Source organism: Mobula birostris, chromosome 13 (genome assembly GCF_030028105.1).
Source record: "Mobula birostris isolate sMobBir1 chromosome 13, sMobBir1.hap1, whole genome shotgun sequence".
Classification (NCBI taxonomy): domain Eukaryota; kingdom Metazoa; phylum Chordata; class Chondrichthyes; order Myliobatiformes; family Myliobatidae; genus Mobula; species Mobula birostris.
The window spans coordinates 101,636,750-101,658,580 of record NC_092382.1 but is presented as its reverse complement, the minus strand read 5'-3'; the positions used below and the strand labels follow the sequence as shown (position 1 = coordinate 101,658,580).

Below are 21,831 nucleotides of genomic sequence, written 5' to 3'. Positions count from 1 at the left end.
GGTGTCGTGCTCGGATCATCACCTTGTGTGGATGGAATTTATTCCACTACACCCTCGGGTGGGATCCGGGTACTGGCATTTTAACAACCGGCTGCTGGAGGACAGCCGATTCCGGGATTCGTTCCGAGCTTTCTGGGTCTCCTGGAAGGAGAGGCGAAGAGATTTCTGCTCCCTACGGCTATGGTGGGATGTGGGCAAAGCCCACATCCGGTTTTTATGTCGGGAGTACACTAGGGGGTCGACAAAGAGGCGGAGCTCTGAGGTTGAGCGGCTTGAGAGAGCGTTGCTTGACCTGGAGTCCCGCCTCGGTCCGACCGCTGGAGACCAACAGCTGTGGCAGGAATACCAGGAGAAGAAGGACGCACTAAGGAACCTGCAGCTTCAGCAGTCCCGAGGTGCGTACGTGAGGTCACGGATCCAAATGCTGCAGGATTTGGACCATGGCTCACCCTTCTTCTACTCGTTGGAAAGGTGGCGGGGAGTTCAAAAGCAGCTAGTGGAGCTGCTGGCTGCCGATGGCTCCTCCATCACGGACCCTGATGGAATTAACAACGAGGTCCGTTCATTCTATCGGTCCTTATTCTCGCCTGATCCGTCAAATGCGGAGGCGTGTAATGAGGTCTGGGAGGATTTGCCGAAGGTCAGCCCAGAGGACGCAGTGCGTCTGGATGCCCCCCTGACTCGGGAGGAGCTGTCCACTGCCCTTCGGCAACTCCGGAGGGGCAAGTCCCCTGGTTTGGATGGACTGAGTGTTGAGTTTTATCAGGTTTTTTGGGATGTCCTGGGGGATGATTACAGCCTTGTCCTAGGGGAGAGCCTAGCCACTGGAGAAATGCCCCTCTCATGGCGGAGAGCTGTTGTGGTCCTACTGCCCAAGAAGGGAGACCTCCGCCTGCTAAAGAACTGGCGGCCGGTCTCCCTCTTGTGCGTGGACTACAAGATCTTCGCCCGGGCAATGGCCAACCGTCTGGGTTCGGTAATTGGACAGGTGGTCCATCCTGACCAATCTTATACAGTCCCGGGCCGCTCCATCCAGGACAATGTCCACCTAGTACGGGACCTGATCCACCTACTCCAGGAGACTGGGACCCCGACAGCGTTTCTTTCTCTTGACCAGGAGAAGGCTTTTGACCGGGTGGACCACAGTTTCCTGGTGGGCACCCTGCAGGCTTTTGGGCTCGGACCACACTTTGTGGCCCGAGTTCGGCTCCTGTACTCTGCCGCAGAGTGCCTAGTTAAAATTAATGGATCATTGACAGGACCTATCCACTTCCGAAGAGGAGTGCGTCAAGGGTGCCCCATGTCCGGTCAACTGTATGCGATCTGTGTCGAGCCATTCCTCGGCCTTCTTCGGCGAAGGCTGACAGGTCTGGTTCTGCGCGAACCGGACATGGGGGTCGTCCTCTCGGCCTACGCCGATGACGTACTCCTCATGATGACAGACCCCTGTGACCTGCGGAGGATGCGCGAGTGCCAAGATGTTTTCTCGGCGGCATCCTCCGCCAGGATCAACTGGGCGAAATGTTCCGGACTCTTAGTAGGCCAGTGGCAGGTGGACTCCCTGCCGGAGGAGATGAGAGCTTTTGAGTGGAGCACCAGACGTCTTCTCTATCTGGGAGTCTACCTGAGTCCTTCTGGGGAGACCTGGCTGGCGAACTGGCAGGACCTGGAGACAAAGGTCATGGCCCGGCTAGGGCGCTGGTCAGGCCTTCTCAGGGTGCTTTCCTATCGAGGCAGGGTGGTGGTCATAAACCAGCTGGTGGCCTCCATGTTGTGGTACCGGATGGTCACCTTGGCCCCCCCTGCCCCTTTTGTCGCAAGAATGCAGAGGAAGCTAGTGGACTTCTTCTGGGGAAACAGGAAGCACTGGGTCTCTGCAGCGGTTCTGAGTCTCCCAGAAGGAGAGGGCGGACAGTCGCTGGTGTGTGTACGCACACGACTGGCGGCTCTCCGCCTCAGGACGCTGCAGAGATTCCTGTACGCCGAGCACCCTCCCAGGTGGCACGTGTTGGCGACTTTCTTCCTCCGGAGGGGCTGCTGTCTTGCCGAAGATATGCAGCTACCACCGGTGGGCGTCAGCCGTGCTGCTTTGCAGAGGCTGCCCGGCTTCTATCAGGACCTACTGAGAGTCTGGAACATGGTTGCCTCAGGCCGGGAATCCCCTCCTCTGGCAGAGGGCGGGGTCCTGGCCGACCCTTGCCCTGTCTCAACGGATGTCAGTGCGGCTCAGGTGTGTGGAACGACTCGGGCTGAGCTGCTCGTCGGGCCCAGGCCCCGCAGCCTTACCCGAGAGACGAATCCACACAACTTGAGCCGTCTTTCATCAACACCCACAATCCCATTTAGGGATGCAGGCAGGAGGTACCTTTATGGGCTGCTGCTCCACACCCTCCACTTCCTAGCATTTGTCCACCGTCCCGACACGCCATGGCGGTCGGTCTTTCCACCTGGAGGTGAGGGGGGTCCCCAGTGGAAGTCCCTCTACAAGGGAGTCCTTCCCATGCACCTTGGGGATCTCGGCTGGAGGGTGCTGCATAAAGCGGTGCCCTGCAATAAGTTCTTTAGTTTGTACACGGATCTCCCAGCCGCGTGTCACTTCTGCGGGCTGGAGGAGACCGTGTACCATATGTACGTGGAGTGTGTGAGGCTGCAGCCCCTTTTCGCGTATTTGCGTGGGCTGCTTCTCGCCTTCTGGTTGCATTTCAGTCCCACCCTATTCATATATGGTCATCCAGTAAGGAGGGGGGCACAGAGGGATGAGGATGTCCTTGTCAACTTGCTCCTGGGGCTGGCGAAAATTGCCATCCGTGGCTCCTGGAAAAGGGTGGCAGGAGGTTCTCCCCGGGCGGACTGCCTGGCTATGTTTAGGGGGTATGTTCGAGCCCGGGTGAACATTGAAAAGGAATACGCACAGTCCACGGCGACCGTCGAGATGTTCCGGGACCGTTGGGCTCCGCGGGGTGTAAATGCCATCATTGACGAGGATGGCAATATAATGGTTTAACATGTATTGTCTGTTTGTAGTGTAGTAAATGTGTTATTCACTGGGTTTGTAAATATTGTATGGCACCGACATTTGTAATAAAGAATTTTGAAAAAAAAAAAAAAAAAAAAAAAAGGGGTCAGACACAGAGTTTCGCTCCCTCTACAAAGCCTCGTCACGAACTGCCTTGGTCAGACACAGAGTGAATCTCCCTCCACACTGTCCGATCACACACTCCCGGGGCCAGACACAGAGTGAATCTCCCTCCACACCGTCCCATCACACACTCCCGGGGTCAGACACAGAGTGAAGCTCCCTCCACACGTTCCGATCACAGACTCCCGGGGTCAGACACAGTGTTTCGCTCCCTCTACAAAGCCTCGTCACGAACTGCCTTGGTCAGACACAGAGTGAACCTCTCTCTCCATGGCTTCATCAGACATTCCACCGGTCAGACGTCGCGCTCTTCCGGGGTCAGATACCGGGCTTTACTCCTTCCACACCGTCTCAAACACAGAGTAAAGCTCGCTCCATAACACTTCTCACACAGTCCTTGGCGCAGAGATCAGAGATCGCTCTACAAAGTCCCATCACACACAGCCTTGCTTAGACACATTGTGAATCCCCCTCTCCGCGTTCCCATCACACAGTCCAGCGGTCAGAAGCGAAAAGAAACTCCCTCAGCACACACGACAAGTGTCAGAGGGAGGGTGATTCTTCCTCTACAACTTCCAACACACCACTGAGCAAAGTGTCAGACACAGAGGAAAGCTCCATCCACACTGTCCCATTACACACTCCCGAGGCTAATACAATGTGAATCTCCCTCCTTACGTCCCAACGCACACTCCCGTGGTCAGACACAGAATGAATCTCACTCCACACAATCCCATCACACACCCCCCAACCCGAGCCTAACAAAGTGTGAACCTCCCTCCTTACGTTTCATCACACACTCGCTGGCGAGCCACAGAGTGAAGCTCTCTCTGAACAGTCCCCACACCCCCCTGTGTTCACACACAGAGCGAAGTTCCGCCTTCATCCTCCCATGGCACACTCACTGAGTCAGACTAACTTCACAACACCCAGTCACACATAGTGAGAATGCCTCCCTGCAGTGTCCCATCACATACTCCCGGAGTCAGACACAGACGCTCTCTCTTTCTACGAACCCATTACACACTCCGGGAATCAGATACACTGTGATGCTCCCTCCACACCGTCCTATCACACACTCGCGGTTTCCGTCAAAGAGTGAAGCCCCCTCTGCAGCGTCCCGTCAGACACTCCAGGATTCAGAGTGAAACTCTCTCTCCGCCATGCCATAAAACCAATCAGGGGTCAGACATGGGGTGAATCTCTCTGGGCCCTGTCTGATCACACAACCCGCCTGTCAGACACAGAGTGAATCTGGATCCATACCGACCCATCAGTGATTCCCGGAGTCAGATATGAAGTGAAGCTGTAATGTTACGTCTCACAATCCTGTGGTCAGACACAGAGTGAATCCACCACCAAAACGTCCCGTCACAGTCTCCTGGGTTCAGTGTCAGAGTGAAACTTCCTCCACGATCACACACTCATCCGTCAAACACAGAGGGAATTTCCTTCCATACCATTTCTTTACATACTCCCGATGTCAAGCACAGAGTGATGCTTCCTCTCTCTCTATCCCGCCCTGTGACGAGGGGCGGGTTAAAGAGGGGGATGATGCCTCACCTCTTCTGCTGGTCAACAATTCACAGATTTGAGCCATGCTGTCGTTGACCAATTTGTACTTCGTTTCCATCTGAGTGAACTGGTGACGGAGATCAGATATCTCAGACATCGTGGATTGAAGGGTTGAGTTTAACTCATGGCAGTTTCGGTCGAGGGTGGTCTGAGACTGACGAATCTGTGATACTGAGAGAGATGGTGAAGGATGTTCAGCGTTTACAGTGACACGTGAGTCAGCATTACGCTACCGAGCGGGTCACAGAGAGTGTTGTGTCAGTGTCACGTTAAGATTGTCACAGTGAGAGGCGTCGGCCTGTCGTGTCATGCTAAGGTGTATATTAATGTGTCGGTGAAGGTTATGTTGTTGTCACAATGAGGGTCTGCGTCAATATCATGCGGGTTATATTCGAGTTGCTGTGAAGGACGTGGCGGTATCACCGTGATAGGTGACTCTGTGCCCCGGCGACAGACGTGCCGGGCCACAATGCAGTGTACCTCGAGGTCACGGCGAGGGAAATGTCAGAGTAAGGGGCCTGGTACTGTCACGGTGAGTGGAGTATCTGTGTCATGGTGTGGGGTGTGCTTGTCTCACAGAGAGGAATGTTTTTGTGTCACGGTCAGAGACATGTCATTGCGACGGTGGTTGTGACAGTGTCAGGCTGAGGTGTTTTGGTATCACGCTAAGAGGTTTGCCTGTGTCAGAATGAGGTGTGGGTAATTGCCTCTGTGAGCGGTGCATCGGCGTTATGTTGAGCGGTGATACTGTCTCGGTCAGGGGTGTTACAGTGACTTCTGAGTCTTTGTCTCGAGGCGGTGCGGATCACGTCGAGGAGCGTGAATGTGTCACAGTGTACGGTACCACAGTGGCACAGTGAAAACCGTGTCGGGGTCATTTTGAGGTGTGTTTCGCTGTCGCCTTGAGGAGTTTATCAGTAACACGGTCAGTGGGAATGTCGATGTTACAGTGAGGGGTACGTTGCGGTCAGTGTGACTGCCACGGGTGTGTCAGGGCGATGTTCCGTGTCCGTGTTGCGGTTAGGAGTGTATCTGTGTCTCGTTGAAGGTCGTGACCCTGATACGGTGACTGAATTGTTCACGTTCTGGTGAATGGCGTGCCGGTGTCACGGTGAGTCTTAATTGTGTTACGGTGAGTGCCGTGTCTTTATCATGGTTATAAGCCATATGACCATAAGACAAAGGAGCAGAAGTCGGCCATTCGGCCCGTCGAGTCTGCTCCGCCATTTTATCATGAGCATTACCATTCTCCCATTTAGTCCCTCTCCCCCGCCTTCTCACCATAACCTTTGATGCCCTGGCTACTCAGATATCTATCAATCTCTGCCTTATATACACCCAATGACTTGGCCTCCACTGCCGCCCGTGGCAACAAATTCCGTAGACTCACCACCCTCTGGCTAAAAAAAAAAAAAAAAAAAAAAAAATCTTTGCATACAACAGGAATTCTGCAGATGCTGGAAATTCAACCAACACATATTAAAGTTGCTGGTGAACGCAGCAGGCCAAGCAGCATCTGTAGGAAGAGGTGCAGTCGATGTTTCAGGCCGAGACCCTTCGTCAGGACTAACTGAAGGAAGAGTGAGTAAGGCATCTCTGTTTTGAATGGGCGCCCTTCAATCCTTAAATCATGCCCTCTCGTACTAGACTCCCCCATCATGGGACACAACTTTGCCACATCCACTTTGTCCATGCCTTTGAACATTCGAAATGTTTCTATGAGGTCTCCCCTCATTCTTCTAAACTCCAAGGAATACAGTCCAAGAGCGGACAAGCGTTCCTCATATGTTAACCCTCTAATTCCCAGAGTTATTCTAGCAAATCTTCTCTACACCTTCTCCAACGTCAGCACATCCTTTCTCAAATAAGGAGCCCAAAACTGCCCACAGTACTCAGATTGATGTCTCACCAGCGCCTTATAGAACCTCAACATCACATCCCTGCTCCTATACACTGTTCCTCCAGAAATCAATGCCAACATCGCATTCGCCTTTTTCACCACCGACTCAACCTGGAGGTTAACCTGAAGGGTATCCTGTACGAGGATTCCCAAGTCCCGTTGCATCTCAGAACTTTGAATTCTTTCCCCATTTAAATAATACTCTGCCCGTTTACTTCTTCGACCAAAGTCCATAACCATACACTTTCCAACATTGTATTTCATTCGCCACTTCTTTGCCTATTCTTCCAATCCATCCAAGTCTCTCTGCAGACTCTCCATTTCCTCAGCACTACCGGCCCCTCCACCTATTTTAGTTTCGACAGCAAACTTAGCCACAAAGCCATATATTCCATAATCCAAATCGTTGATGTACATTGTAAAAAGAAGCGGCCCCATCACGGACCCCTGTGAACACCACTCGTAACCGGCAGCCAAGCAGAATAGGATCCCTTTACTCCCACTCTCTGTTTCCTGCCAATCAGCCAACGCTCTATCCACGTATATAACTTTCCCGTCATTCCATGGGCGCTCATCTTGTTAAGTAGCCTCATGTGTGGCACCTTGTCAAAAGCCGTCTGAAAATCCAAATATACAGCTTTCTCTGCATCTCCCTTGTCTACACTACCTGTAATTTCCTCAAAATATTTTAACTAAGTTTGTCAGGCAGGATTTTCCTTTAAGGAATCCATGCTGAGTTCTGCCTATCTTGTCATATGCCTCCAGGCACTCTGTAACCTCATCCTTGACAATCGACTCCAACAACTTCCCAAACACCGATGTCAAGCTAACATGTCTATAATTTCCTTCTTGCTTCCTTGCCCCCTTCTTGAATAGCGGGGTGACATTTGCTATCTTCCAGTCCTCCGGAACCATGCCAGAATCTATCGAGTTTTGAAAGATCATCGCCAGTGCCTCCGCAATCTCCACAGCTGCTTCCTTCAGAACACAAGGGTGCATTCCATCTGCTCCGGGAGATTTATCTACCTTTAGACTATTCAGCTTCCTGAGTATGTTCTCTGTCGTAATTGTGACTGCGCACACTTCTCTTCCCTGCCAGCCTTGAGTGTCCGTTATACTGCTGATGTCTTCCTCAGTGAACACTGATGCAAAATACTCGTTCAGCTCCTCCGCCATCTCCTTATCTCCCATTACAATTTCACCAGCATCATTTTCTATCGGTCCTATGTCTACTCTCACCTGTATTTTGCTCTTTATATACTTGAAAAAGCTTTTAGTATACTCTTTGATATTATTTCCTAGTTTCCTTTCATAGTTAATCGTTTCCCTCTTAATCACCTACTTAGTTTCCTTTTGGAAGCTTTTAAACATTTCCCAACCCTCTATCTTCCCACTATTTTTTGCTTCCTTGTATGCCGTCTCCTTTGTTTTAACTTTGGCTTTGACTTCTCTTGTCAACCACGGTTGCATTCTTTTTCCATTCGAAAATTTCTTCTTTTTTGGAATATACCTGTCTTGCCCCTTCCTCACTTCTCGCATAAACTCCAGCCACTGCTGCTCTGCCGTCTTTTCCGCCAGTGTCTCTTTCCAGTCAACTTTGGCTCGTTCCTCTCTCATGCCGCTGTCATTTCCTTTACTCCACTGAAATACTGACACATCGGATTTCGGCTCCTCTTTCTCAAATTTCACAGTGAACTCAATCATGTTGTGATCACTGCCTCCTAAGGGTTCCCTCACCTCAATCTCTCTAATCACCTCCTGTTCATTACACAATACCCAATCCAGTACAGCCGATCCCCGAGTGGGCTCAACAACAATCTGTTCAAAAAGCCATCTCGCAGACATTCTACAAATTCTCTCTCTTGAGATCCAGTGCCGACCTGATTTTCCCAATCCACTGGCATGTTAAAATCCCCCACAATTACAATAACACTGCCCTTCTGACAAGCCTTTTCTATTTCCAGTTGTAATTTGTGGTCCACATCACTACAGCTGTTTGGAGGCCTATAAATAACTGCCATCAGGGTCCTGTTACCCCTGCGATTTCTTAGTTCAACCCATAAAGATTCTGCACCTTCCGATCCTATATCACCTCTTTCTAATGATTTAATATCATTTCTTACCAATAAAGTCACGCCTCCCCCTCTGCCTACCTTCCTATCCTTCCGATACACTGTGTATCTTTGGACATTCAGCTCCCAGAGACATGCATCCTTTAGCCAGGTCTCAGTGATGGCCACAATATCATACCTGCCAATCTGTAGCTGTACAACAAGATCATCCACCTTATTCCTTATGCTGCGTGCATTTAAGTACAACACCTTAAGACCAGTATTTGATACATTTTGATTTGATTTTACTGCAACTTTATTGCACTGCGACTCATCCCAATGGCTACAAATTTGCCCCATCACCTGCTTGTCTTTCCTGTCTTCTTTACTGCTCACTATCTTAGATTTATTTCTGTTTTCCCTTTCCTCCGTTCTATCATTCTGGTTCCCATCCCCCTGCAAAATTAGTTTAAACCCTCCCTAACAGCTCTATTAAACTTTCCCGCCAGGATATTGGTCCCTTCGGGTTCAGGTGTAAGCTGTCCTTTTTGAACAAGTCATACTTCCCCCAGAAGAGATCCCAATTATCCAAGAATCTGAAGCCCTGCCCCCTACACCAGTCTCTCAGCCACGCATTCATCTGCCTGATCCTATCATTATTGCCCTCGCTAGCACGTGGTATTGGTAGCAATCCCGAGATTAATACCCTGGAGGTCCTGCTTCTCAGCTTCTTTCCTAACCTCTGGAAATCTCTCTTCAGAACCTCCTCCTTTGTCCTATCTATGTCATTGGTACCAACATGTACCAAGACAACTGGCTGCTCACACTCCCTCTTTAGAATATTCAGGACCTGATCCGAGACACCCCGTACCCTGGCAGCTGGGAGGCAACACACCATGCGGGTATCTCTGTCAGGCTCACAGAATCTCCTGTCTGTTTCCCTGACTATGGAATCCCCCACGACTACCGCATGTCACTTCTCCCTCCTTCTCTCCTGCACAACAGCGCCAGGCTCATTGCCAGAGACCCGGTCACTGTGGGCGTCCCCTTTCAGGTCATCCCCCTCAACAGCATCCAGAACAAGACATTTGTTGCTGAGGGGGACAGCCACAGGTGTGCTCTCCATTATCCGGGCATTTCCCTTCCCTATCTTGACAGTGACCCAGTTTTCTGACCCCTGTAGCCAAGGGGTGACTACCTCCCTGTAGCTCCTGTCTATCACCTCTTCACTTTCCCTGATAAGCAGTAGGTCATCAAGCTGCAGCTGCAGATCCCTAACACAGTCTCTGAGAATCTGCAACTCGGTGCACCTGGCGCAGATGCGGCCATCAAGGAGGCTGGAGGTCTCCCAGGATTCCCACATCTGACACCCTGAACAAAGCACTAACCCTGCAGGCATGTTATCTAATTCTACAGGAATGAAACAGGAAAAGTAAGTCTACTCACCCACTTACCTCGCCAAACAGACGAACTTTTTAAAATCGTTAGCTCGTACCGTTAGCTGTGAGAGCCCTGCTGTTCCTGTCTGTTCGGGCCGATTCACGAAAGGGGTGGGGTGGGGAGAAAAAAAAAAGAGTTGGCACTTCACTCTCGCCTCTTCCCGTTGAAGCCAAAGCCCTACATTCCGCTGCCCGCTCCGACAGCTGCCCGCTGTATAGGGTGGTCTCCTTTTTAAACTCGTCGAGTGGTCCTGATGACGTCACGCGCCTGCGCAGTCTCGCCCTTTTTGCACTCGAAGAAGTTTAAAAAAAAAACTGCCTTCCTTCAGAGTTCAGCTCCCGCGACGCTCTGTAGTCCCGATCAAAGGACAACCGTTGGTAGCAAACCTGCCTATTTAAACTTTCCGGGCGGTCCTGCTGACGTCACGCGCCTCCGCAGTCTCGCCCTTCCTGTATCTCTCCGGATCTTTTTCCTCTCAACTTAGTATGATCTGCAAACTTAGATACACCACACTCGGTCCCCTCTTCCTGATTATTAATTCATATGGTAAAACTTTGCGGGCCCAACACCATCTGCTGCCACACACCACTCAGCACTGATTGCCAACCCAATAATATCCATGTACCCCAGTTCTTGTTTTCTATCAGTTAACCGATGCTCTACGCATGTAAATATAACACCCCTAACTCCGTATCTTATGCCGACCTTATCGAATGTTTTTTTTGGATATCCAAGTAAATAGCGTCATATCTTCCCCTCTATTCACTGCGCTCGTTACGTGCTCAAACTGTTTGTTGAACAGGATCTGCTTTTGAAGAATCAATGCTGCGCTTACCTGATGGGTCCATTTCATTCCAGATGCCTCGCTATGTCTTCTTTAGTGATAGCCTTAAGCATTTTCCCAAATACAGATGTTAAACTAACCAGCCTATAGTTAACTGCCTATTGCTTACATCCATTTTTGAATACCGACGTGACGTTCGGTTCGGCGTCTTCCAGTCCGCTGCGACCTGCCCAGAGTCCCGAGAGTGTTGGTAAACCATCACCAAAGCCTCAACTGTAACTTCTGCCTTTTCATTCAGCACCCTGCGATGCTTTCAATCCGGAGCTGAGGCTTGTCTATGTTCCGGCTCACAGGTTTGCTCAGCTGTTGTATTGAGGTCCTCAAATCCCATCGCATCCATAACGTCTCTCTTTAATATGATAGGCACGGACTCCACCGTGAATACGACACAAGACAGTCATTGAACGCCTCTGCCGTTTCCTCATTACCCTAAACAAATTCCCCTCTCTCTTCCTCCAAGAGATCTACATTCACTTTGACCATTCTTTCCTGCTTTAGATAATTACAAAAAAAAAGTTTTTTCTATCCAATTTTAATTGTGTGCTAGTTTACTTTCATAAAACTCTGGTCAGGCCACACTTGGTGAAGCTCTATAAAACTCTGGTTAGACCACACTTGGAGTACTGTGTCCAGTTCTGGTCACCTCACTATAGGAAGGATGTGGAAGCATTGGAAAGGGTACAGAGGAGATTTACCAGGATGCTGCCTGGTTTAGAAAGTATGCATCATGATCAGAGATTAAAGGAGCTAGGGCTTTACTCTTTTGAGAGAAGGAGGGTGAGAGGAGACATGATAGAGGTGTACAAGATAATAGGAGGAATAGATAGAGTGGATAGCCAGCACCTCTTCTCCAGGGCACCGTTGCTCAATACAAGAGGACATGGCTTTAATGTAAGTGTTGGGAAGTTCAAGGGGGATATTAGAGGAAGGTTTTTTTACTCAGAGAGTGGTTGGTGCGTGGAATGCACTGTCTGAGTCCGTGGTGGAGGCAGATACACTAGTGAAGTTTAAGAGACTACTAGACAGGTATATGGAGGATTCTAAGATGGGGGTTTATATGGGGGGCAGGGTTTGAGGGTCGGCACAACATTGTGTCTGACCCCAGCAGTGTGTGATGGGGCGTTGTGGAGGGACGTTCATTCTCTGTCTGACGCCAGAAGTCTGATGGGACGGTCTGGAGGGATTTCCACTCTGCGTCTGAGCGCGGGAGTGTGTTACGGGACGGTGTGAAGGGAGCATCACTCTGTGTCTGACGCCTGGACAGTGTGATGGGAGCATGTGGACAGAGATTCAGTCGGTGTCTTAACCTGGGAGTTGGTGATGGGACAGACTGCAGGGAGATTCACTCTGTGTCTGATCCCGGGAGAGTGTGATAGGACGGTGTGGAAGGAGCTTCACTCTGTGCCTGACCCTGGGAGTGTGTGATGGGACGGTGCGGAGGGAGATTCACTCTGTGTCTGACTCCGGAGTGTGTGATGGGCCGGGCGGAGGGAGATTCACTCCGTTTCTGACTCAGCAGTGTGTTTTGGGGCGGTGTACAGGGAGATTCACTCTGTGTCTGACCCCAGGGTGTGCCGGTGTCCCGAGTAGAGGACCGGCGGGGTCACGGTGAAGTGTGCGTCAGTGTCACGCTGAGGCGAGTGTCGGTGTCACGGTGAATGGAATATCATTGTGACGGTATGGAGCGTGTTGGTGTCACGATGAAGACGGCATAGGTTTCACGGTGAAGTGTGTGTCAGTGTCACGGGTTGGGTCGTGTTAGTGCCACGTTTTTGTGAGCATCAGTGTCTCAGTCAGGCGGCTGTCGGAGTCGCGATTTGGGGCGTGACGGTTTCAGGATGTTGGGCGTGCTGTTGTCAAGGTGCTGGACGTCTCGGTGTCACCATGAGGTGAAATTCAGTGTCACGGTGAGTAATGTGTCAGTGTCACGCTGAGCGGCGCGTCGACACTGTTTGTTTACAGTCTGATTCCATCCGGAGCCCGTCCGACTCACCATAGATCGAGAGCCCGGCCACTATCGCGATGAGGATGGACATAACTAGGCAGAGCAGGCAGACCTTCCGGCATGATCTGCTTCCAATGTTCTTTTTCGACTCCTGTTCAGGCGCACCTGCAGAGAGCCCATTCAATGTGTATGTGAACTCAGCCGTCTTCCCCACTAGCATTCCCTTCCTCCTACCATCCGTGTTCCGTCCTTCCACCACGATTACTCCCTCCCTCTCTCAATCTCATCTACTTTCAGCCGTCATCGCCGAGTGTCCAACTTCCTTGACTTGGGTTTGGCTGACAGGTGTCTGACGGATTCCAGAGATCAGTCAGATCTCCCCTGGGCCTCCTCCGTTCCAGAGGAAATAACTCGGGTGTCTGACCTCTCGTTGTAACACATGCCATCGAATCTTGGCAGCGTCCTGTTAAACCTCTCCGGAGGCTGCCCAACGCCTTGAAATCTCACTGATAATGTGGTGACCAGAACTGTATACAATACGCCTGATTCAGCCAAACTAGTGATTTTCATAAAGTTGCAACATAGCTCCCTGACATTTGTACTCAATGCCCCGAATAATTAAGGTAAGGATGCTATAGTTCTTCTTCACCATCCCATCAAACTGTGAAGCCATGTTCAGGGAGCTATGAACATAAACCCCAAGATCCTCTGCCCATCTAAAGTCAGGACATGTTCCGCACATCATTGTGGTCCGAACGGCCTGTATTGTGCTGTGAGTTTTCTATAACCATATAAACATATAACAGTTACACCACGGAACCAGGCAATCTCGGCCCATCTAGTACGTGCCGAACTCTTACTCTCAACTGGTCTCACCGACCTGCACTCAGCCCATAACCTTCCATTCCTTTCCTGTCCATATATCTATCCAATTTAACTTTAAATGACAACATCGAACCTGCCTCAACCACCTCTCGTTCTACACATCTACCACTCTCTGTGTAAAGAAGTTCCCCCTCGTGTTACCCCTGAACTTTTGACCTTTAACTCTCAACTCACGTCCTCTTGTTTGAATCTCACCCACTCTCAATGGAAAAAAAAAAGCCTATCCTCGTCAACTCTACATATCCCCATCATAATATTAAACACCTCTATCAAGTCACCCATCAACCTTCTATGCTCCAAAGAATAAAGACCTAACTCGTTCAAACTTTCTCTGTAATATGGAGATGAATCCAGGTAACATTTTAGTAAATCTCCTCTGTACTCTCTCAATTTTATTGACATCTTTCCTATATTTCGGTGACCAGAACTGTACACAGCACTCCAAATTTGGCCTTACCAATGCCTTAAACAATTTTAACATTACATCTCAACTCCTATACTCAATGGTCTGATTTAGAAAGGTCAGCACACCAAAAACTTTCTTCACCACACTATCCACATCAGATTCCACCTTCAGAGAACTATACACAATCATTGCTAGTTCCGCTGTTCTACTGCAGCCCTCAATGCCCTGCCGTTTACCATGTATGTCCTGTTTTGATTAGTCCTACCAAAATGTAGCAGCTCACATTTTTCAGCATTAAACTCCATCTGCCATCTTTCAGCCCCTCTTCTAACTGGCCTAAATATCTCTACAAGCTTTGAGAACCTACTTCATTATCCACAACGCCAACTATCTTGGTTTCATCTGCATACTTACTAATCCAATTTACCACACCATCATGCAGATCATTAATACATATGACAAACAATATTAGATTAATATAAATACCAGTACAGATCCCCGAGTTATGGTTATCCACCATTACTCTCTGGCGTCTCCCATCCAGTCACTGCTGAATCCATTTTACTACTTCGATATCAATGCCTAACGATTGAACCTTTCTAACTACTGAACCTTTCTAACTAACCTTCCATGTGGAATCTTGCCAAAGGCCTTACTGAAGTCCATATAGACAACATCCACCGCTTTACCCTCGTCAACTTTCTTAGTAACGTCATCAAAAAAGAAAAGCAATAAGATTTGTCAAACATGACCTTCCACGCACAAATCCATGTTGACTGTTCCTAATGAGAACCTGTCATTCCAGGTAGTTACATATACCATCTCTAAGAATATATTCCATCAATTTACCCACCGCTGACGTCAAACTTACAGGCCGATAATTGCTAGGTTTACTCTTAGAACCCTTTCTAAACAATGGAACAACATGAGCAATATGTCAATCCTCCGGCACCATCCCCGTTTCTAATGACATTTGAAATATTTCTGTCAGAGCCCAAGCTACTTCCACACTAACTTCTCTAAAGTTCCTGGGGAATATCTTTTGTGGACACGGAGACTTATCCACAAATATATTCCTTAAAAAGAGCCAGTACCTCCTCTTCTATAATCGTCATACTTTCCATAACTACCCTTCTTGTTTCCTTTACCTTACACAATTCAATATCCTTCTCCTTAGTGATTTCTCTTTTGGCTCCGCACATAACCGTCCACTCTGATTCTCTAAGGGACCAATTTTATCCTTCACGATCCTTTTGCTTTTAATATTCCTGTTGAAAGCCTTTGGATTTATTTTCACCATAGTGCGCAAACAGGCTCGTATCCCATTTTAGCTTTTCTAAGTTCTTTCTTAAGATTCTTTTTACACTATTTATATTCATCGAGCACCTCATTAAATACAAGCTGCCAATATTTATTGTAGATCCTTTTCTTTTTTCGGAACAAAGTTTCAATATCCCTTGAAAGCCATGGCTCTCTCAAACTTTTAAACTTTCCTTTCAACCTAACAGGAACATAAAGATCCTGTACTGTCATAAGGGGGTGGCTGGGTACGGACCCAAGTGAAAGACACAGACACGGAAGTACCAGGGACATACTAGGATACAGGGCGAAGGCAAGGACATGGAAACGAAAACCGGGAACCCGGAACAGGACAGGACAAGAGAGCTAGGAGCCCAGGGATTGGTCTCCGAGCCAGAGACTGGGCAAGGACCCAGAACCTGTGCCTTGCCTCTGGCTCGGACCCCAGAACTAGGGAATGACGTGACTAGGCTGGTAGGAAAGACGAGGATGGAGTCTTCAGGCTCGTAGCGAGGCTTGAGGCCAGAGACTTGAGGCGAGGCTTGAAACTAGAGTCTTGAGGACGGGCTTGAGACCATAGATTTGAGGCGAGGCTTGAGGCCAGAGACTTGAGGCGAGGCTTGAAACCAGAGACTTGAGGACGGGCTTGAGGCCATAGATTTGAGGCGAGGCTTGAGACCAGAGACTTGAGGCAAGGCTTGAGACTTGGGGTCTTGAAACTTAGCCTGGGCGGGGCGCGGTACTCCTAGGCAGGGCGCCGTACTCCTGAACAGGGCGCGGATCACCTGGGCAGGGCGCTGATCTCCACCCAACGGAGGCGAGGGACAGGAAGGGGTAGAACCAACCGCAGGGTAACAGCAATCTGGCCTGACTTACCCTACGCAGACAAGGGACAGGAAGAGACAGAACCCACCACAGTGTCACGGCAATCTGGACTGGTTTACCCCACAGGGGCAGGGACATGGAAGGAACAAGGTTCAGGGTGGCTCCAGGACAAGACTTCAGGCGAGACGAGGCGAGAGTTACCAGTAAGATAAGACAAGGTTTCAGGCAATGCAAGGCGAGGCAAGAAATTCAGGCGAGGCGAGAGTTACCAGCAAGACAAGGCAAGGCTCCAGGCGAGGAAACAGAAGGCAGGGGAATGGATACAAGGAGTAAGGACAGGAACAATCCAGCCGCCACGCCCTCGCCCCTGGAGGTATTTAAGCAGCCAGCTCCAACGAGAATCAGCTGCCTCCATTAGTGCTCAACACGAACAGAAACAGGAAAACCTGGAGCATGGTCGATGGACCGGACCGTGAACCGGAATGCGGACTTCACGGACCGGACTATGACAGTACCCTTAAAATTTCACCTTTAAATGACCTCCATTTCGGTCGTGCATCCTTCCCATAAAACAAATTATCCCAATCCACTCCTTCTAAATCCTTTCGCATATCCTGAAAGTTGGCCTTTCTCCAATCAAAAATCTCAACACTGGGTCCAGTCCTATCCTTCTCCATATTATATTGTAAATAATGTTGTTGTGATCACTAGACCCGAAGTGTTCCCAACACATACCTCAGTCACCTGCTCTATCTCATTCCCTGACAGCAGATCCAACACTGCCCCTTCTCTAGTTGGTACTTCTATGTATTGCTGCCAAAAGTAACTACCTTGCACACATTTGAAAAACTCCAAACCATCCAGCCCTTTTACAGAATCGAACTTCCCAGTCTATGTGTGGAAAATTAAAATCTCCTACAACCACAACCTTGTGCTTACTACAAATATCTGCTATCTCCTTACAAATTTGCTCCTCCAGTTCTCGGTCTCCATTAGGCGGTCTATAATACACCCCTATAAGTTTCAATACACCTTTCGCATTCCTCGATTGCAACCAAATAGCCTCCCTAGACGAGTCCACTAATCTATCCTGCCAGGGCACCGCCGTTATATATTCTCTGACAAGCAATGCAACACCTCCGCCTCTTGCGCCTCTTATTCTATCACATCTGAAGCAACGAAATCCTGGAATATTTAGTTGTCAATCACATCCCTCCTGCAACAAACTTTCACTCATAGCTACAACATCATATTTCCAGGTATCAACCCATGCACTAAGTTCATCCACCTTTCTTACAATGCTCCCAGCGTTAAAATAGATGAATTTAAGAAACTCTCCACATCCTACTCTCTGCTTATCCTTCATGGAGCAAACAACGTTGTTATCTTTTTCTTCCTTCTCTCCTGCATCTTTGTTCGGAGTGCTCCAGATCTCTGTCCCCTGCCTATTCTCCCTCACACACTGTCTACGAGCTTTCTATATTTGTGAATTAACCTCCTCTCTCCCAGTCTCTTCAATTTGTTTCCCACCCCCCAACCATTCTAGATCAAATTCACCTCAGTAGCCTTCGTAAATCTCCCCGCCATGATATTGGTCCCCTCTAGGATTCAAGTGCAACCTGTCCTTTTTGTAGAGGTCACACGTGCGCCAAAAGAGGTCCCAATGATCCATAAACTTGAATCCATGTCCCCTATTCCAGTCCCTCAGCCACGCACATATCTTCCCCCTCACTGCATTCCTACTCTGACTGTCACGTGGCACAGGCAGTAATCCCGAAATTACTACATTTCGGTCCTTTTTCTCAACGCCCTTCGTAACTCCCTATATTCTCCTTTCAGGACCGCGCCCCTTTTCCTACCTATGTCATTGTTTACCTCTGTGTACCACGACCTCTGGTTCCTCTCCCTCCCTTCAGGATATGTTAGATGCCATCAGAAACATCCCGGACACTGGCACTAAGGAGGCAGACTACCATCCAGGTCTTCGGACTGAGTCCACAGAATCTCTTATCTAACCCCCAAACTATCGATTCCCCTATTACAACTGCCCGCCTCTTCCTTTCTCTACCCTTCTGAGCTGCAGGGCCGGACTCCGTGCCGGAGGCACGGCCAATGTTGCTTCCCCCAGATAAGTTGTCCGCCATCAATAGTACTAAAACAGGAGTACTTATTGTCAAGGAGCAGAGCCACTGGGGAACTGTCTAGTACCTGACTCTTCCCCTTCCCCCTCCTAATCGTGGCCCACTTGTCTGCCTCCCGTGGCAACGGTGTGACCACTGTCTGTAACTCCTCTCTATCAACTCCTCACTCTCCCTGACCAGACGAAAGTCATCGAGCTGCAGCTCCAGCTCCGAAACGCGGTCATGTTAGGAGCTGCATCTCGGCACATCTGGCGCAGATATGGACATCTGGGAGGCTGGGAGACTACACGACCTCCCACATCCGACACTGACAGCAACAAGCTTCCCTGACACTCATACTTCCCACTCTCCTCAAATAACAGGTAAAAAAAATGAATACTGAACCCGAGGGGGAGAAATATCCTTGCAGGTGGGTTTGTTAGCATGGTTTGGGAGGGTTTAAACTAATTTGCAAGGGGGATGGGACCCAGAGCGATACAGCAGTGAAAGAAGTGCATAGAGTAAAGCCAGATCTAACATATAGAGAGGCTTTGAGAAAAAGAGAAGCAGAATAAATGGTGTAAAGGTAGTAAGGCTGAAGGGCTGAAGTGTGTGTACCTCAATGCAAGAAGCATCAGCAACAAAGGTGATGAACGGAGAGCTTGGATACAGACATTGCATTGTGATGTAGTGGCCATTACAGATACTTGGCTGGCACCAGGGCAGGAATGGATTCTCAATATTCCTGGATTTCAGTGTTTTAAAAGGGATAGAGAGGGGGTAAAAGGAGAGGAGGGGTGGCATTACTGGTCAGGGATACTATTACAGCTACAGAAAGGGTGGCTAGTGTAGCAGGATCCTCTTTTGAATCAGTATACGTGGAAATCAGGAACAGGAAAGGTGCAATTGTTCTGCTGGGAGTGTTCTATAAGCTCCCTGGTAGCAGCAGAGATACCGAGGAGCAGATTCGGAGGCAGATTTGGAAAGGTGCAAAAATAACAGGGTAATCATCATGGGTGACTTTAACTTCACTAATATTGATTGGCACCTGATTGGTTACAAGGGTTCAGATGGGGCAGAGTTTGTTAAGTGTGTCCAGGACGGATTCCTGTCACAGTATGTGGACAGGCCGACGAGGTGGAATGCCATAATAGATCTAGTACTAGGTAATGATACTAGTTACTAGTACCAGTAACCAGGTCTCCCTGTGGGTGATCATCTGGGGTACAGTGACCACCGCTCCCTGGCCTTTAGCATTATCATGGAAAAGGATAGAATCAGAAAAGATAGGAACATTTTTTTTAATCCGAGAAGGGCAAATTATGAGGCTATAAGGCAAGAACGTCCGGATGTGAATTGAGATGATCTTTTTTTGCAGGGAAATATACTGCGGACATGTGATCGATGTTTAGAGATCTCTTCCAGGATGTTAAGGATACATTTGTCCCGGTGAGGAAGATAGAAAATGGTCGGGTGCAGCAACCATAGGTGACGAGTGAGGTGGAAAACCTAGTCAGGTGGAAGAAGGCAGCATACATGCGGTTTAGGTAGCAAGGATCAGATGGGTCTATTTAGGAATATAGGGAAGCAAGAACGGAGTTTAAGAAGGGGCTGAGAAGAGCAAGAAGGGGGCACGAAAAGTTCTTGGCGAGTAGGGTAAAGGAAAACTCCAAGACATTCTTCGATTATGTGAGGAACAAAAGGATGACAGGAGTGAAGGTAGGACCGATTAGAGATAAAGGTGGGAAGATGTGCCTGGAGGCTGTGGAAATAAGCGAGGTCCTCAATGAATCCTTCTCTTCGGTATTCACCAATGAGAGGGAACTTGATGATGGTGAGGACAATATGAGTGAGGTTGATGTTCTGGAGCATGTTGATATTAAGGGAGAGGAGGTGTTGGAGTCGTTAAAATATAATAGGACGCAAAAGTCCCGGGTCCTGACGAAATATTCCCCAGGCTGTTCCATGAGGCGAGGGACAAGATTGCTGAGCCTTTGGCTAGGATTTTTATGTGTAGAGATAGCCTGGGTAATTGTAGAACAGTGAGCCTTATGTCTGTGGTGGGAAACTGTTGGAAAAGATTCTCAAAGGAAGGATCTATGGGCATTTACTGAATAATGGTCTGATCAGGAACAGTCAGTATGGCTTTGTGAAGGGCAGATCGTGTCTAACAAGCCTGATTGAGTTCTTTGGAAAGGGGGCCAACCATAGAGATGAGGGTACTGCAGTGGATGTGATCTATATGGATTTTAGTAAGGCATTTGACAAGGGTCCACACGGTAGGCTTATTCAGAAAGTCAGAAAGCATGGGATCCAGGGACGTTCGGCCAGATGGATTTTGATTTGGCTTGCCGTCAGAAGTTAAAGGGTCATGGTGGAGGAAGTACATTCAAACTGGAGGATTATGACCAGTGGTGTCCCATAGGGATTTGTTCTAGGACATCTACTTTTCGTGATTTTTATTAACGACCTGGATGTGGGGGTAGAAGGGTGAGTTGGCAAGTTTGCAGACGACACAAAGGTTGGTGGTGTAGTGGATAGTGTAGAAGATTGTCGAAGACTGCAGAGAGACATCGATAGGATGCAGAAGTGGGCTAAGAAGTAGCAAATGGAGTTCAGCGCTGAGAAAATTGAGGTGATACAATTTGGAAGGACAACCTCCAAGGCAGAGTACAAAGTAAATGACAGGATACTTGGTAGTGTGGAGGAGCAGAGGGATCTCGGGGTACATGTCCACAGATCCCTGAAAGTTGCCTCACAGGTAGATAGGGTAGTTAAGAAAACTTATGGGGTGTTAGCTTTCCTAAGTCGAGGGAGAGAGTTTAAGAGTCGCGATGTAATGATGCAGCTGTATAAAACTCTGGTTTGGCCACACTTGGAGTACTGTGTCCAGTTCTGGTCACCTCACTATAGGAAGGATGTGGAAGCATTGGAAAGGGTACAGAGGAGATTTACCAGGATGCTGCCTGGTTTAGAGAGTATGCATTATGGTCAGAGATTAATGGAGCTAGGGCTTTACTCTTTGGAGAGAAGGAGAATGAGAGGAGACATGATAGAGGTGTACAAGATAATAAGAGGAATAGATAGAGTGGATAGCCAGCACCTCTTCCCCAGGTCACCACTGCTCAATACATGAGGAGATGTCTTTTACGTAAGTGGTGGGAAGGTCAAGGGGGATATTAGAGGAAGGTTTTTTACTCAGAGAGTGGTTGGTACGTGGAATGCATTTCCTGAGTCAGTGGTGGAGGCAGATACACTAGTGAAATTTAAGAGCCTATAGACAGGTATATAGAGGAATTTAAGGTGGGAGATCTATGGAGGCAGGGTTTGAGGTTCGTCACAACATTGTGGGCCGAATGGCCTGTACTGTGCTGTATTATTCTATGTTCTATGTTCTATATT

General features: G+C 48.8%; 1 protein-coding gene across 14 annotated transcripts in view; it reads right to left on the bottom strand.

Annotated features, from left to right (window-relative positions):
* LOC140207210 (uncharacterized) overlaps window positions 1–21,831 on the bottom strand; it is a 154,267-nt gene that overhangs the window by 34,485 nt on the left and 97,951 nt on the right. For 13 of the 14 annotated variants that reach the window (XM_072275579.1, XM_072275577.1, XM_072275589.1 and 10 more), the window contains 2 exons: window positions 12,943–13,059; window positions 4,703–4,885 (listed from right to left, as the gene is read on the bottom strand). In XM_072275579.1, the coding sequence (XP_072131680.1) occupies window positions 4,703–4,885; window positions 12,943–13,059 (300 nt within the window). The remainder of the gene's footprint in view (window positions 1–4,702; window positions 4,886–12,942; window positions 13,060–21,831) is intronic. The other variant, XM_072275588.1, reaches the window with a different exon arrangement.